Source organism: Drosophila rhopaloa, unplaced genomic scaffold, assembly GCF_018152115.1.
Source record: "Drosophila rhopaloa isolate 14029-0021.01 unplaced genomic scaffold, ASM1815211v1 contig_3, whole genome shotgun sequence".
NCBI lineage: Eukaryota > Metazoa > Arthropoda > Insecta > Diptera > Drosophilidae > Drosophila > Drosophila rhopaloa.
This window is the reverse complement of record NW_025335123.1, coordinates 4519120-4535521: the sequence shown is the minus strand read 5'-3', so window position 1 is coordinate 4535521 and position 16402 is coordinate 4519120. Positions and strand designations below refer to the sequence as shown.

At 40.8% G+C, this 16402-nt stretch overlaps 1 protein-coding gene across 2 annotated transcripts in view; it reads right to left on the bottom strand.

Moving 5' to 3' along the window:
* Positions 1 to 16402, bottom strand: part of LOC108037430 (zwei Ig domain protein zig-8) — a 150778-nt gene that overhangs the window by 38810 nt on the left and 95566 nt on the right. For both annotated transcript variants that reach the window (XM_044461225.1, XM_044461226.1), the window contains 2 exons: positions 15970 to 16095; positions 1618 to 1787 (listed from right to left, as the gene is read on the bottom strand). In XM_044461225.1, coding sequence (XP_044317160.1) covers positions 1618 to 1787; positions 15970 to 16018 — 219 coding nt within the window. In that variant the 5' untranslated portion in view covers positions 16019 to 16095. The remainder of the gene's footprint in view (positions 1 to 1617; positions 1788 to 15969; positions 16096 to 16402) is intronic.

Sequence of the window (16402 nt, the reverse complement as noted above, 5' to 3'; positions counted from 1 at the left end):
TAAATAAAGCAAAGAAAGCTAAAGGATAATTAAATCGAATGCATGAGCAATGGGTTCAATTCACTGCCAGACATCAATGTTCCCCAAATAAATTGTATGTATAAATCATCAATTTAGCTTTGATTAATAATATACCATCTTAAGACATTACCCAACATATGCATTTTTGTTATTACATTTTAATTCATTTCCTTGAAATAGATTCTTAAAAGCGAGATAATATTTGTAGGCCCTTTGGTGTATGTATTAGTTAACTAAAACCAAATAATATACTAAAGAAGTCCTTTAAGAAACCATCTCAGTCAATTAAAAATTCCACAAATTAAAGCGAAAAACTAAGTCTAAGTGAAATTATTTATCTGGAAGCCTTTCAGGTGGAGTCTCGAGTGAAAACAATACCCGAAAAGTTTGCTTCCACCGTGGTGCACCAGAAATCAGAAACAAGCTCTGACAGCAGCCAGAATGACTTTTGATATGAACTAATTCCGGACTATAATTTCCCTTTGGAAGCCCCATCGCCGGTGTAATCCGATAGTTTTGCCCGGAAAGTGACAACGGCAGAAAGAGCGGGTGAATAATTGATACCGGGACGGTACTGTACTGTAATTGGCGCTTGTTTGCTTGGGACTCGTAATTAGCTGGACGCGTCCATAGCCGACAAACCTCCCCCCCACCCTCCTACCACCATATTCAGACTTAGTTTTCCAGTTTTCCCCGCCCTCCCCACAAAAAAACAACTCCGGGGACTGAAAGAACTGTGAGCGGAACTCGAGCTTCAAGTCATTCATTCACTTTGTCAAACTGAAATTAAAACGGGAAGCGAGCGACGAAAACTTTTTTGGGGCAACAACAACAAAGGCGGGGGCTTTTAGACTCTGAAAGGGGGGCGGTGGGGGCGGTTAGTGGAGGGGGGTGCTTACAGGACTCGAACTAGGACTTGCAGGACGCCACTCACCTAATAAGCCAGCAAAGCGTAAAAATTTTGAAAGTTTTATGGCCGCGCGACACTTGAGGAAACTTGCTAAAAGGCGGGGGAGACGTCACTCATACGCAGCGTTGTACAGAACAGCATAGCACAGAACAGCACAGCACTGAACAGAACGCCGAGTGAAACATTCGGCTCGGCTTTGTTTTGGCATTGTTTTCTGATTTCGCTCGCCGGCTGCCCGAGCGAGTTGAAAGTTGAAAGTTTAATTTGCTAATTGTTAAACAGCTGCAACAGCAACAGCGGCGAACTCGAACTGCAACTGCATCGCAGCTGCATTTTCATAATGAAAAGCGGACAAACGGACGGACAAACGGCGGGGGCAGCTTACAACTTTTCACTCAGCCCTCGGGGCCGGGCTAAAATCCAAACCAAAAACGACAGGCGACAGCTGCCGTCAGCACAGTGGCACGCCCTCTTTTGGGGCGGTTGGGCGTACAGGGGCGTACAGGGGCGTGGCAGAACTGCAGCTGCACTCGCCGCCCTGTCAAGCGTAACGCCTTTTGACAAGTTTTGCGCTGCGAAACTTTTACTTTTCACTCTCTCATTCCTTTTTGGTCAAGTACTTTAAAATTATTATGCACCGCTTCCACTCCGCATCCCGGCGTTTATAGTTTATAGTGCGTACTCACCGTGCGATTGCCCAAATTCTTGACGCGGCAGGTCAGCTTCACCGTCTTGCCGACGAGTCCTGTGATGTTGGTGCCTATGGTCGTGTCGAAGGTCGGTCCTCCGGTTCCGGGCGTCGGCAGGTCCTGCAGGAAGTCGGTGAAGAAGCGCTTGGAGGCGCAGTCCGTGCAGCCTGAAAAAAACGAAAAAGAGGAGCATTAAGTCGGGCTTAAAGTATACCAAATGGAGGGGAACAAATTAACTCAACTCACAAAAAAAACTCTATTAATCTGCATTTAATTTATAAAAGGCTGCAGACATAATATATATTCGAAAAATAAAACAGAATATTAAATTACAAATATTTTTTTGAAAAGATACGATGATTTTTGGCGATATAATCAAACCAAATTGTTAGAAAATAAATCACAAATAAAATCTTTGGAAGGTAAAAGAACACAACAAAATTTTGTATATTTTTGCAAATATCAACTTTGGACAGATGATTTTGAAAAGTACTTATTAAATAATAATAAGATTTGAGGGAAAATATTTGTGTAATAAAATATTGTGTGATAGAAAAAAGTCAACTCTGTATTGATATGTGGGCTTCAGGGCTGACTAGTCTATAATTAACTAAGCCGAGTACCACAATAATGGTAATAACTACCTGCTGATGGACATGACAACCATGACAGGCTTATGTCGAAAAGTACGAAGAGCCCCCACTTTTCCGAATCCCAGCCCTCAAATGACTCGCAATGGCAGGTGGGCGTGGCCGTTGAATGGGCGGAAAATGGCTTTGTTATCGGATTCTATTCCTCTTCAATGCTTTTGCGGGGCACACCTCTTGTGGCTCAGACATTTTTCCTGGAAATGCATTCGTGTTGCTGTCGTGTCTCAAGTAATAATTTAAAAATTAGTACAATCGAGGCCCCCGACCAAAAGCCTTTGAGCTCGCCTCTGCTCCAAAAAACCCCGGGGGCATTGAAAAATGCACTTAACAAGTGTTGTAAGTGCCCCACATGTCAGTGTGTGTGTGTGAGTATGGAGTGTGTGTTTGGGAGTAGGTGTGGGTGTGGGTGTGGGTATGGGTGTGTAATGCCTAGCCAGGGCCATTTGTTGACAGCGTCATGTGGCGTTAATTGCCACTTTACAACGAGTGGCAATTTGGAGCCGATCGAAAGCCGGCTCCATCTACACACTCGCACTCCCCCACTCACACACACATACACACACACATAAGCAGAATCGCCAGGACCAACATATGTATATATATATATATATAGCATTTATATAAGCAAAAACACAAACGAACATGTATGTTTATATATGGACACGCGCAAAAAAGCTATCACTTTCTTATTGCCATATTCATTTCACCAAAAACGCTGGATCTTATTATCAAAATTAAATTAAAGATTACTTTATTTGTGTTTCAATGGCAGTGAAACAATATTTAGAATTTCTAAAGTAAATATCAAATATCATGCTGGATATTATTTGAATTAATTTACTATATTTATATTTTTCGAATCATTATGTTCAAAAAGTTGGATACCAACTTATAATTTTGCGATGTTATAATATATTGTTATTTATATATTCTAAAAGATATCTTGTAATTGATATTTTATAAAGACATATTCAGCAAACTACTTAAATCATTCTTCAAATGCCATAAGTTTAAATTAATCCAACATAACACAGTCTTTTATTTAATGCTACTGCAAGATACATATCACTAACGACTAGTGTTTTTTTACTGTGTAGCTCGAAAGCACATATACAAGCTGGCAAGTACACAGCTGTTGCTCCTCCTTCCGTGAATTTTCCCACCGCTTTTCCCCCGAAGGGAAGTGCAACAAGGAATGGGAAAAAGGAAACAAAAAAGCGGAAAAGTAAAAGGGGCCAGAGCAAACAGCAGCGAAAGGCGAAAATTACTTAATGAAAATGGCTCCGAAAGGCAATTAATTAAATGATAAACGCCCATATTATATGCCCAGTAGCTTGTTTGTTGTTCTGTAAGCAGTTTATGTTACACGCCGTACTCCTCGGTGCGAGTATTCTCCGAATATTCTCCGATAACTGCCCGGGGAAGCAAATTGGGGCCCGAGTGCCGCTGGCCAGATAAGTTTCGCCCCGCAACACTTTGCCAGCTTTCTTTCCACAAACAAATAACTAGCGCACATCCTGCCACCTGACCATTTCCCAAATGCCACCTGCAACCTGAAACCAGACACCGGCAACACGCACTGTGCAATGTGCAATCTGCAATGTGCAACTCGCAATGTGCAACCTGCAACCTGCAACCTGCAACAGACATGACTGCGCACTGGCTGTCAGCAGATTAGCTGAAGTCGGGAGCATTTTGCAAACATCTCCGACAGACGAAATGCAAAAATAGAGAAAATAAACGGCCAAGTGCCATACGAAAAATCGCTTTGTATGAGTATAAAGCAATATTTTTAAGTCTCTAGAAAAATAATAATTAACGACTGTTATGCACTTGGCTTTTAACAAAGATATACAATTTACCGATAATTTTAAAGGCCCATCATTTGAAAATCTTAAGGAAATCATCAAGAAGCTTCTTAAACTTTTTTAAATTTAAAAGTATTTCTGTTTCCTTAAAGATAAACAAAATGTTATACTCCTGATGAAATATAACAAGGTAAATTAAACATTTTTTAAATAAATAACTATTTCTTAGCAAAGATTAGAGAAAATCTGTTTATTGGAGCTAACCAAATTATACAAGTAAAATTTTTGCTGTGATACTTTAGGTAATATAAGACGAATTCGAAAGTATTTTATTAGGAGAAAGCTTAAGTATTTACCATTATTAAGTTATGAGTATTCATATCACTTAAGACTTAAGATTTACATCACCTAAACTTTATTATTAAGCTTTAAATGAAACTTAAAAAAAAATCCATTTGTGTTTCATTGGAAATTAATCTTTTTGGATATCTTTTGAAACACTGCGTTCAAGGGTGGACTTAATTCTGAGCATTTGATTAGTTTAGGACGAATCGCAACCATAAGACATATTTGCGTAGGCTAGTCTCAACTTTTGTTTGCTAAAATCAGATAATTAAATGTAAAACTAAGAATCTCATATGTAAGTGTGTGACAGACAGAGAAAAAACCCAGATGAAAGGACACGAAACGGTGGAAAACGGTTGCCCAAAATGGCAGCGACATTTGCTAAGTGTTAAGTGCCATTTTTGGCATCCATGATCTCTGAGCCAGTGGCACTTTTCTATTTTTGTGGTGGGTGGGGGGTTTTTCCAGCTTGTAGCTAGGTGTCGCAGATACGAGAGCGCTTTTGCGCGACGATTACACCGACGATTATGCTGATGAGCAAGTGGGTGGGAGGGGGTTTCGGGTGGGTGGCGAATTTGCAGGGGTAGGCTGCCCAAGGTCTTTGGTGGCTGCAAGCCAATTAAAGGCGAACCGTCAGTCCTCTGGGGCGACACGCCCACACTCACGCCTGTGATCCTGGAAGCCCTTGGCTGTCGTCAGCTGATTTATGGCCGCCATTCACATGCACGCATCCTTCTCACACCCACACACTCACACCCTCAAACAGCATACACCCAACACCCAACACCAGTGATGTAGGTTACCTCTCAGTACATATTCAGTACTCTTAACTTACCCAGATTAAAAATATAAGGTTTTATCTAGTTTGATACGGAGTTTTGTAGTAGTTGTTATTTGCATTTAATAAATTACAAATTAAATACATTTTTTAATAGTAAATAGCCTTTAATATTTGACATAGTCAATCATTTATTTTATATGATTTATTTTGTATCTCCCTTAAATTCAAAGAAATAACAATAATAAATAATAAATACCTTTAAAAATTAATAAATATTCTCAATGTTAGCTAGGCACATATATCGGAATCTTGTATTATAATTTTCTTTTATTTCCCTTTATTGCAAACAAGGATTTATTTTTTGGAATTACAAATAACTTAAGAAATACAAGTACCCTTAAGAAATACAAGTACAAGTACCCTGAAATATCTGCACCATATCTATGTGTCGCGAGCACTTTGGCTTACTTAGGTGAAAAAGTGAAAGCACCCTGGCCACGGGCAAACCCCCTCCCCCTCCACCACCCTCCCATCATGACACGTCCTCGTTTTCGGTTTACAACTTTGCCAGAAAGAATTATGTTATGCAAACACAAACACTTACGCACATGGCCCTGTTATCCTGACTGCTGTTATTTGTTCAGCGTTTTATGCACTCGCTGCGGCGCCTCAAACTCTCGCTCCTCCTGCGTAATTGAAGTTCATAATTTTTTTATTAAACACACATATTCCGGCTGACAGGGAGGCGGAGGGAATCACATGTCCCCTGTCCTTTGTCTTCTGCATTTTTATGCTTTTTTTACACACGCCCCCACCTCGAAAACATACTGGGATCCAACGACTTGTCCCGCTGTGCGTGATAATGTTTTGAGCATGCCATTCGAGGAGCAGCCAAGGCATCGTTAAGTTGTCAATTGCCAGGATAACAAAAGCGATGGCACGGCGTCCCTCGAACCGCCTTTATGTCCGCTGACAGTTGAGCAACTTGATTAAGGCGCCACTTCCTTAGGCACATGGATTTTTCTAACATTCCCATGGAGATTTTTCGCTACCCAACCGCCCAAAAAATATTTAAGCATATATTTATGTTTCCAATAACACAATCGATACAAATTTGACATGCTCACATGTTGTGAAGCCCAGTTAACAAGTAGCCTCATGTATTTTGAATTATAATAACAGGAAATTAAGAATTAATTTTTAACATGAAATTTTATCTTTCGCAGAACATTTTAATACTTACAAAATAGACAAAATGGTTTTTGAGATACCTCAATATATTTGAAAAGTTTTAATTGGGATGACCAATCATAAAATACATTTTTTAAAATAATAATCAGGCTTATTCCCATGTGATGGTAATGTTAAAATGCAAACCCATAAAAAGCTCAACTTCAGCAAAGATCAGCAATTATTCGCCAGTCAAACTACTGGCGGAAATATTGAAAAACATTTTTCGCTTGGCCCTAAAAACTTTTTCCCATCTGCAAATGAAAAAGCGCGAAACTCGACGATTACTTATAGTACCTCTATCAGATTTATTTATCAAATTATTATTTGTAATTTCTTTATTTGTGAAGCCCGCGGGATATTCGTTTTCTGGTTTGCGAATAAAAAATGTTGCAATGTTGCAAAAAACCGGTGCAAATATATGGTTGAATACTATAAATGGTATAATAAATTTATGCAATTTTTTTCTTGAATGCTTGGTGAGGCCATAAAAATGTGGGATTGAAGCATCAACTATGGCCTTAATGCCCAAACACATTGTAGGCCCTCAATCGATTGTCTGCCAGCCAGCCAACCAGATCTCAACCCTTTTGCAATTCTAGGCCGATTGCATATGCATACACCTTTGCCGATTTTTTGCAAAACTCAATTTAACGGGCATTTTTATGTTACCGCCGCGCGATTTGAGCGCTTTTCCCCTTTTCTCATTCATTTTTATGCCGCACTCCGTGTTCCGTACCTGTTGCTCCGACTTTCGCCAAACAGGCGAACTGGGAAATCTGGGGCATGGAAAATACCATCCCCCCTTGTCCCCGCACCATCCTCCGAAAAAGGATGCGGCCGAAATGCGAGAGCCGAAAAAGGCTGGCTCGGTGGTCCAGTGAACGGCGAGTTGGCCGGCTTGGCCAGTGCTTTTAACATTTATCATACGCAGTGTGGGCCGGGCTAAGTGTGCACTTAAGCGCTGCTCGCAAAACGACTGTGGGAGTGGGACTTTGAGTTCGACGCAGGGGTCAGGGGTCAGGGATCAGGGGTCGAGTCTGTGTCCATGTGTTGTTCCCGTGGCATGCCAATTTTATGGTTTTTAAGCCAAATAAAATAATTTATTAGCATACGGGGAGTGGCTACGTGCGGCTGCACCGGCTGTCGGGATTACCACAACGGAGTGGGATCGGGTCGGTTGGGAAATTTCGGTGCGAATTTGCCGGAAAAGTCAGCGGCTAAGCCAAGTCAACGCATCAAGTGCAGTGCGTTCGTGACTGTGGCAACCCTGGCGGGCGTTTCCGGCCACTTGGAGCGGCATATGCGTATGTGTGTGTGTGTGCCAACTGCCGAAAACTGCGACCGTGGGGACACTTTAATTGAGTTGGCAGCGAAACGAGAGCGATTGCCAGCCAAAAAAAATAACACTGGAGTGAAATTTCCCCGAAAGCAAACAAACAAAGGCAGGGAAAGTGGTAGCTGGGGGGGAGAGGGGTTTTGTGACGCGAAAGTCGTGGAAAGTCGGGGAAAGTGGAGAGGCACTCGAAGCGGGCGCAATCATTCCGTCATGCGTCATAAGTCCCGTCGCTCTGTGCGCCAAGAAGTATGCAAATAAAATTGTCAACGGGGCTAAGCATCTGCCGCTGGCTCCTTTTCGTCCTTTCCAGCTGCTTCCTCTTCCCGGTGGTCCCCCTCCTCCCTCCCTCTCTTCCCCCTCGACATCTCTTTCTTATCGACGTCAGACCCTTGACGTTTATGTCGCGCCGCCTTAAATGTCTGCCCATCGAGATAGATCCGCTGCTTTTTTCGCTCTTTCGTATCCGCGTTGTGAGTTGGTTGGCTTTTCCTGCCAGTATATTTGTTATGACAGGGAACCAAATGTTTTACCAATTGCAGTTTCGCGAATTTAAGGCCACGAATAATGTTTATTTAAACTGTAAAGATTAATTTTCCCTGCTTAACTCATTTTTCTTTGTAAGTTTTTTCCTTTAAAGAATCAACCAAATATTTAATTTAGCAAGATGTGCTATATTAAAGCCAATAACTATATTATTTTTTTTAATTGTCAGAAGCCCATAATATATATTTTCGATCTAATTTATAAAAACTATAAGTTTTTTAACAGTGCGCAAAAATCAAAAACCTTTTATTTTTCAAGCTTTATTAAAAACAAGATCTTATCTATGGTTTGCAAATTCAAGAAGTCTTTAGTATTTATTGCTTACTTTATGTTCCTTATTTCAGAGGCAGTTTTTCTGAGTGTACCTGAAGCACACATGAGTCAAGGCCTCGTCACAAAATGGAAAAGGAGCAAGTACAAGAAGTCGGGCCAGCTGATAGGCATTTATGTAAAAGTTAATCGCATGATATGCTGATAAAATGCACAAAAACGAGCGCTCAAAGTAGCAGGAGATGAAATATATCTATGGGAAAAGTGACTGCAAAAAACTTGAACGGAAACTTTTTAATGCTGAGCATCAGCTTTTTCTTGATATACGAACGGAGTGGGCGGTGGGCGTGGCCCCAAAGATTAGCATTCAAATGGAAGAGGAAGCAGGCGCTTTGGCTTGCAAATTGAAAGTTTGTCTTTGATTGAAATAGTTCTATACGAAAAATGCACAGATGAATCAGATTAGAGGAAATCAGCCCGAAGGTGCTCTAAAATAAGGCAATAAGTTGGTCAATTTAATACCTGGTGAGAAAGAGAGAATTGAACACTTAAATTTTGAGCCTAATTTTAAAAAGTCTTTTGAAATTCTTATAACTAATAAGCTTACTAAATTGTTTTAATAAATAACATAAACATTTAATATATGGGGATTAAGTTCTTCAAAATATATATTAGAAAGGGTTAAAAGATTTAGAAAGACTCTCAGGATTTTTTTTTGTATTAAAGTAGTGTATTAAGCAAATCTTAAACGAATCGAATTTAACATGGCAGAACTATCAGGAAACATCTTAAGTATTTAATACTGGGTAAAATGAAGTTGGTCAGTCTAGCATGCTTTTGGGGAGCTTATTTTAGGGTTTCTTATGCAAATTTAAGCTTTCCCCGTTTGATAACCACACCGCACGAACACACACCCACACTGGCACTCAAGTCCAGCAATTTGCTTCCCCCTTTTTCCCTTTGCATAGATTTTCAATTTCGCCCGGCATTTCCGGTTCTGCAGCTGCCTTCAGCCGTTTTATAATTCACTAACTTGGCAATTTTCTTCAGCCACCGCCACCGCTTCGCAGTCAAGTCCAGTCCATAATGCTTTTTCGGTTGGTCAGAAATTGAACTCATTTGCATATAAGCGTGTAATATATTGTTGACCCGGGCCGGGGAGTGGTGGGGGGTTTGGGTTTTTCCAACGGGGATGAGAGGCTGTCGCCTAATGGCCCTGGCAGCCCATCAAGCCGTGACATTTATCAAAAGGAAAAAATAGCAAAGTGGCTGGCGGACCAAATAAAAAAACTAGCCAAAAAGCGAGGCGCTATGCGCTATTCACTTTTTCCGTGGGTCTTGGCCAAAATCGAGTGAGAATGCCACCCCCAAAGGCCACCCTAACACCACCCAAATACCACCCCCTCAACATCCTTTCCACATTTCAATACGTTCCCTTCCCCTTTCCGCCTGACTGCCATTTGAATGTCAAATGAGTTTTGTGCCAAGTTCAGCAATTTTACATTTTCAATTGGCTCCTTTTCATAATTTCCGGGTCATTTTTTTTGTGACGGCACAGAGGAAAAATATTACCGAAATTGGCCATCAACAGCAAATTCTAAGTTGTATTTCGAGCCATGTTGACCTTCTGAACATTCAATATTATAATTTGTGTGTCAAGAATTTATGATTTGACAGGGGTATCATTTAACCACATCTCGAATATATATTTCGACTTTAAATAATAATTGATTTAATTGTAGTATTTGGTACAACAATTTTGTGTAAAAACATTTAAAACATGTCTGTTAATTTAAATCAATTGTTTGTGTTCATAAACATACTCATTAGTTTTCCATTAATGTTACCTTTTATGCAAATGGTTTGACAAGTAACAAATACAGTAAGTATACAATGTACCTGTAATTTCAGGATACAACAAGAATATAATAAAAAAGGAAATTGTGTTAATATACCATTTTACTTTCACGAGTAACAAATAACAAGGCAAGATACAAAAAATGATACAATGTTTTTCTGGATTTATGTGTTTTAGCGTGTGGGGTTAAAGGCTGAAAAATACTTCCTTATTTTTTCGTTTGTTATTTTAAGAGTATTGACTAGCACCTCTCGCATTTCTCCAACCATTCTCGTCTTTTTCTGCCTCCATTTTTCATTTCTTTCTCGTTACATAACTCACACTTTTCATGACTTCTGCCGACAGAAACAAACGATTCTTTGACTTGTTTTCAATGTTTTTGAAAAGTCACAGCAGAAGCAGAATGATGTATGGCCACAGCGGCAGCAATATCGGTGGAAACCGCACCAACAGCAGCAGCAATGGAAGAACTATAATTGCAGTGGTGGCGCCGGCAACAATGGCACAGCGGACACAGGAGCAACATCAGCAGAAACTCGGGATGTGGAAGGGGCAGAAGTGGGCGAAACAGCGGCAGATATACCCCGTACGCACATGTGTATATCTCAGTTGCAACATTGAAAACAGTTGCAGTGGCAACTACAGCCGCAGCAGCAGCAACATCTAGCTCAGTGGCAACAGCAACGGCACGAGTTGCATCCCTGCGGCAACTCATTTTATGGCCGCCTCGAGGACCTGTCAGCAACAGGACCCTGTTGCAAGTTCCGGTCTGCGATCCCTGGCGAATGGCCACGCCCACAACGCATGCGCAACAAACTAATCATGACACCGTTTTTCAGGACACAAGTGGACATTGAACGCAGCAGCAGGATTCACGCTTCTCGATTTCCCATTCTCGAATCCCGAATTCCCGAAGTCCCGACTCTGAGACTCCTGCCATCCGATGCGCGTTGCGCCTGCCTGATTTTCAATTTCAATTTGGACGATAAATGGGCACGGCTGGCTGGCTGGCTGGCTGAGTTCCCCACTGCACTCCCTTTTGCATCCTGACAGCCCCGAAAAACCCCTCTTGCAGGACGAAAAGCCCTATCCCAGCTCGTTTATCATGGACGCATATTGCTGACCGCAGCATGTAGCTAAATTTATGCTTAGGCTGCCCACCCGCTGTCCACCCACTCAGGCCACGCCCCCACACCCCCACCCCACCGCTTCCCTTCATTGTGTTAAAATTTGATTCTTTCCCGACTCTTTGGTGGGATGGATATCTGGAAGTGTTGATGAACTGCATAGAACTATATGCAGATAGAGATGATGAATTCGAAAATATTTCAAATTGCTGTACAACAACCTATTTTTGATAAGCAATAACATATAAATATTATTTTAGAAGATGAAAGCCGATTTAATAAAGAATATGTATGTTTTTAATACAATTTATTACAAGGAGTATAAAAGTCTGACAGGCTGCAGTCCAAAACTTTACAAAAATTATTGCCAGCAATAAGATTAAATCATAAATGAAACCACAATTCAATCAAATGAAAAGAATGCTCCAAAAATTTAACTCTGGTCTTGTTTTAGGTTTAAAAGAAATGCATTTATAGGGACATACTTTATTGATAAATCTAAAGTATTGAGTTCATTTTGTTTTAGCGCTTAAAGATCTTTTTAAAATCACTTCTGCATTGTATTATGACGAAACTCCAACTCGTATATGTTGCAATCTGAGAAATAAAATGCACTTCAGCCAGCATGCAACTACTTAAGCTCACAAAAGATGAAAAACTTCTTTAGTATTTGATGGTTGAATTTAGTGCCCGATGCACTACAAGCTACAAGCTTCCCTTTTCAGATACTTTAGGGTATTACAGCTTCTTTATGGCAAACTTGGAGTTCTGCAATGTTCGAAATTCTTTCGTTTTTTTTTCGAGTTCTTGTCCCTGCGACCCTGCCACCCCTTCACCCCTCCACCCATCGTCCCGCCCGGCATGTCATGTCAGCGTTGTCATTGTTGTCAGTGTCATCACAGCAGCTGAAGCTCTGGTTGGCAACACCCCCAGGACCTCCTGCTCCTGCTGCTCCTCCTCCTGATCCTCCTGCTCCTGGCGGTGGCTTTGCGGTCGCCGTTTCCCATCCGCTATTCGGCCATCGTCGTCATCGTCGTTCTGCTTGTCATTAGACTTATGTCATTGTTCAGCCAAGTGCGCCGGCGACGACGACGACAGCAACAGCAGCAGCAGCAACAGCAGCAGCAACAGCAGCAACAGCAACAGCAGCAACAGCAACAGCAGCAACAGCAACATCAGCGATGCAACTATTGTGCCATATTTACTACAGTCGCACTCGAAAAAAAAAACAATCACAAAATCTAAACTAACATCTTAATAAGAAGGCTTACAGATATTTAGAGACTTACTTTAGAAAAGTTTAGTTTTTTTTTTTAATGGAAGGATTGTATTTCATATGTTCAGTTCAATCAAAAGCCTTACGAAATTAAAATTTAAACTAAGTTTTGTATAGATAATTTCATATATTGCATATGCAGATTACTGTTTACATAAAAATCTAATTTAATTTCAGCTGGCATTTCGATAAAAAAAAAACTTTTTTAAGAGAAGATAAAACTTAAAAATATTATAAAGCATTTGAAACTGTGAAGTCGTCGAGGGAGATATATATTTGGATCCAATAAAATTAAATTAAAAGCTTAGCATGGAAAGGGCAAAGTTGATGGACCCATTATTTTTTTCAAGTGTTGCTTCTGGGCCTGCAACATGTGCAGCTTGCCACGCCCCACGCCCCACTCCGCGTTCCAGTGGCGGCAATGGATGTGTATGTGTCGCTTTGCGTTCGCATTTTACGTGCGCGCATCTAAACTGACATTCCAATTATTCTTATCGCATCAGAGGAACATGGCCCACAGACCCCGCCATCTAACCCCAGCCCGCAACCCGGTTATAAATGGCCCAGCGTCTTTTCAGTTCAGCTAAGTCAGTCATTCGGCGGGTCGGTAAGTCATTCAGTCAGTCAGTCATTCATTCAGTCAGTCAGTGAGTCAGTCAGTCAGTCAGTCAGTCAGTCAGTCAGTCAGTCAGTCAGTCAGTTAGTCAGTCAGTCAGTTAGTCAGGCAGTCAGTCAAGTCGGAGTCAAGTGTCCTCGGGAGTTCATTTCGCGGCGTTTTGATGGCATTTTTCATATTTCCCTCCATACATCCCGACCCAGCATTGGCCCCACATAATGGCCGCTCTCGAAACTATTTAACTCGAGGTTGGCCAGTGCGGAGCGATGAGATTGTAATGCTGATAGGGCTGCGAAGTAGATGGCATGCCCTGATTTATGTCACTCGAGTCTCTTCCAGATTCCGACAAGGGTTATGAGCAGCCCGACTGGCGGGGCACGGAACTTCTCGGACTTCTCGTACTTCTGCGACTTCTTGCAGTCATTCGGGAACTAACGACACTTGGCAATCACTTGCAATCACTGGCAATTTATGAAGATCACTCTTTTGAGTGGCTTAAAACTGACCTTAATGGTCAGCAGGTTGTTTTAAAAATATATGAAAAGTTAGAAGAAGTCAAATGTTTTCACCAAAAAGTTAAAAGCTAACTGCGTTTATTTTTGATTAAAGAACTTAAGGTCATATTTATCTCTATATAAAAACCACATTTAAGGTATACCTAGATAATTATTTGTATAAAAATACAAAATGAAAGAAATAAAGAATTAAATTGTTCCAAATATTGATAATGACATTTTGAAATCGGTTTTTAATAACATTGTTAATTCGGAGTTAAAAAGGATTTCAATATAAACATAATTTTGTTTATTCCAGACGAACGATTTATTTATTTATTTTGAACAAATTCCAATTATCTCAAGCCCAATAGTTGAAAACAAATATTGTAACGAATAGTAACTATGTGAATGAAATTATAAATGCTAATTACTTCAAACTTGAAAGGTGAAAAAATCAATAGAACGCAATGTAACCAAAATGTATAATAAGAAGATTATTTTCTGTGACCATCGAAGGGAAAAAAATTAAAAGGGAGGGCGCATAAAAAATAAATTTAAGTGGGTGAAGCCGTGGCGCATTTCATTATTATTTCATTAGACAATAACTGGTGACCCTATCGACCTGTTGAATATAATAACGCTTATTTTACGGGACACACGTAAGCCGGACCCACTTCCGTAATCAACGGGGTCACCAAAGCGATGACCCAGTTCGTTTAATCGTTAGGCGTGGAGACCTCACCGAAGCTTAATTGCCATTCAATTTACTCTACTCATGCAACCTGGTGGTCGACTGCATTAGGGAGCGTGCCCGAAAGTTATGTCCTTCCGATTCGTCACAAAATTATTGATTACTTTCCATTTAGCGCTTGTCATTAGGCTCCCAGCATTTCCCTGACAATAGTCCGCCCTTTGATCTTTTCGGGGAAATCGGCTGGGAATGGAAATGGAAATGGGGTGAGCCCAGAAAACGACACGAAAGATACGAGAGCACGAACTGCGCCACGAATAGAAGGGAAACCGGCTAAGCTGACTTTAATCAGACCAACAATTTTTCCTCGCTTGACATTTTATTGATTGCCTTCAGTTGACTTGAACATTAATTTCATCAAAGCGGAGGTGATGGTGCGGTGGTGACCTCAAAATGCTATTAAATGTGGGCTGGATGGCTGCCTTTGGGGGAAACAAAGTGAAAATAAATAAATGTATTAAGCAATCAAAAGTCCCCTGTTTTTCTTCAGAGGTATTACTACCACTTTTCTCACCCCGCTGCACAGAACTCATTTAAATCGTATTTGCGAAGGACGCATCTATATCCATCCATCCATCTATCTATCTATCTATCTATCTATCTATCTATCTATCTATCTATCTATCTATCTATCTATCTATCTATCTATCCATCGACATCCAAGTGCAATCGCACTACTCATATTTTAACGAGCATTGTGTTATGCTTGTATCTTATGGATACTCGTACACTCGGCGTTCACCTGCAGTCGTCTAAATCCGCGAACCCCGAATGCCCCAAGCCCCTCAACCCAATGCTTTTCTGCTCAATTTGCAATTTGCGATGCGCTGAAATGCTGCTCTTATTCTATTTCTATTTCGCATCCAATATTATTCGCCAATCCCACCACGCCCCCAATAATCAAAGCACGCTTACGGCTTGTTATTTTAAATTTCAGTTTATAAAATAGATGGCGGAGTAGATGATTTAAAACAATTTCAGCACGGCATGCTGCTGATGAAGCTGCAGTCGCGGATGCCCGGGCCAACGAAATTGTTTTTACGTGCCGCGCATGCAAAAGATATTCCGGAGGGGGAGAAGGGGGAGAAGGGGTCTTCATGGTCTTGGCATCTGGTGGCTGCGGCTCAAAAGCGCGAACCCAAGTCCCCTGGATCGGGTGTCCCTAGTCATGCCCAAGGAATGCCTCGAATGCCATCTGGGCTGGACCTCAATGGTCCACCAAACACGTGTGGGGGGGGATTGAAATAGTTGAACTCACCTGCCAGCAGACACAACGTTCCCAGGAGAATTAGCCAGTGTGTCGACATCTTGGCTGGAGTACCTATATTTGGGGAATTCGCACTGCCAAGTCTGTTTGTCAGGAACTAGATGTAGTTTATGCTAGCTGAAATTGAAAACGAAAATGGATTAGTTTAATTGGGGTTTTGTTTGGCACTTTAAATGTAAGCATAATAATTTAATAGTCTTAAATTATGATATTTACTTTGCAACTTTAGTCGAACTTTGAATGTCCAAAAATATTCAGCATTGAAGTTATTTTGCAATTATGGACTTATAGAGGTACCTAAAATAACTTTTTATTAAACTATATTAATGCACACTTTTTGGCGCCTTAACAATTTCAAAAACTTTCTGTTTGCTGTAGCAAAAGTCAGAATTGTGGCTTTCCCGTTTCAAATATTCATAGTTAA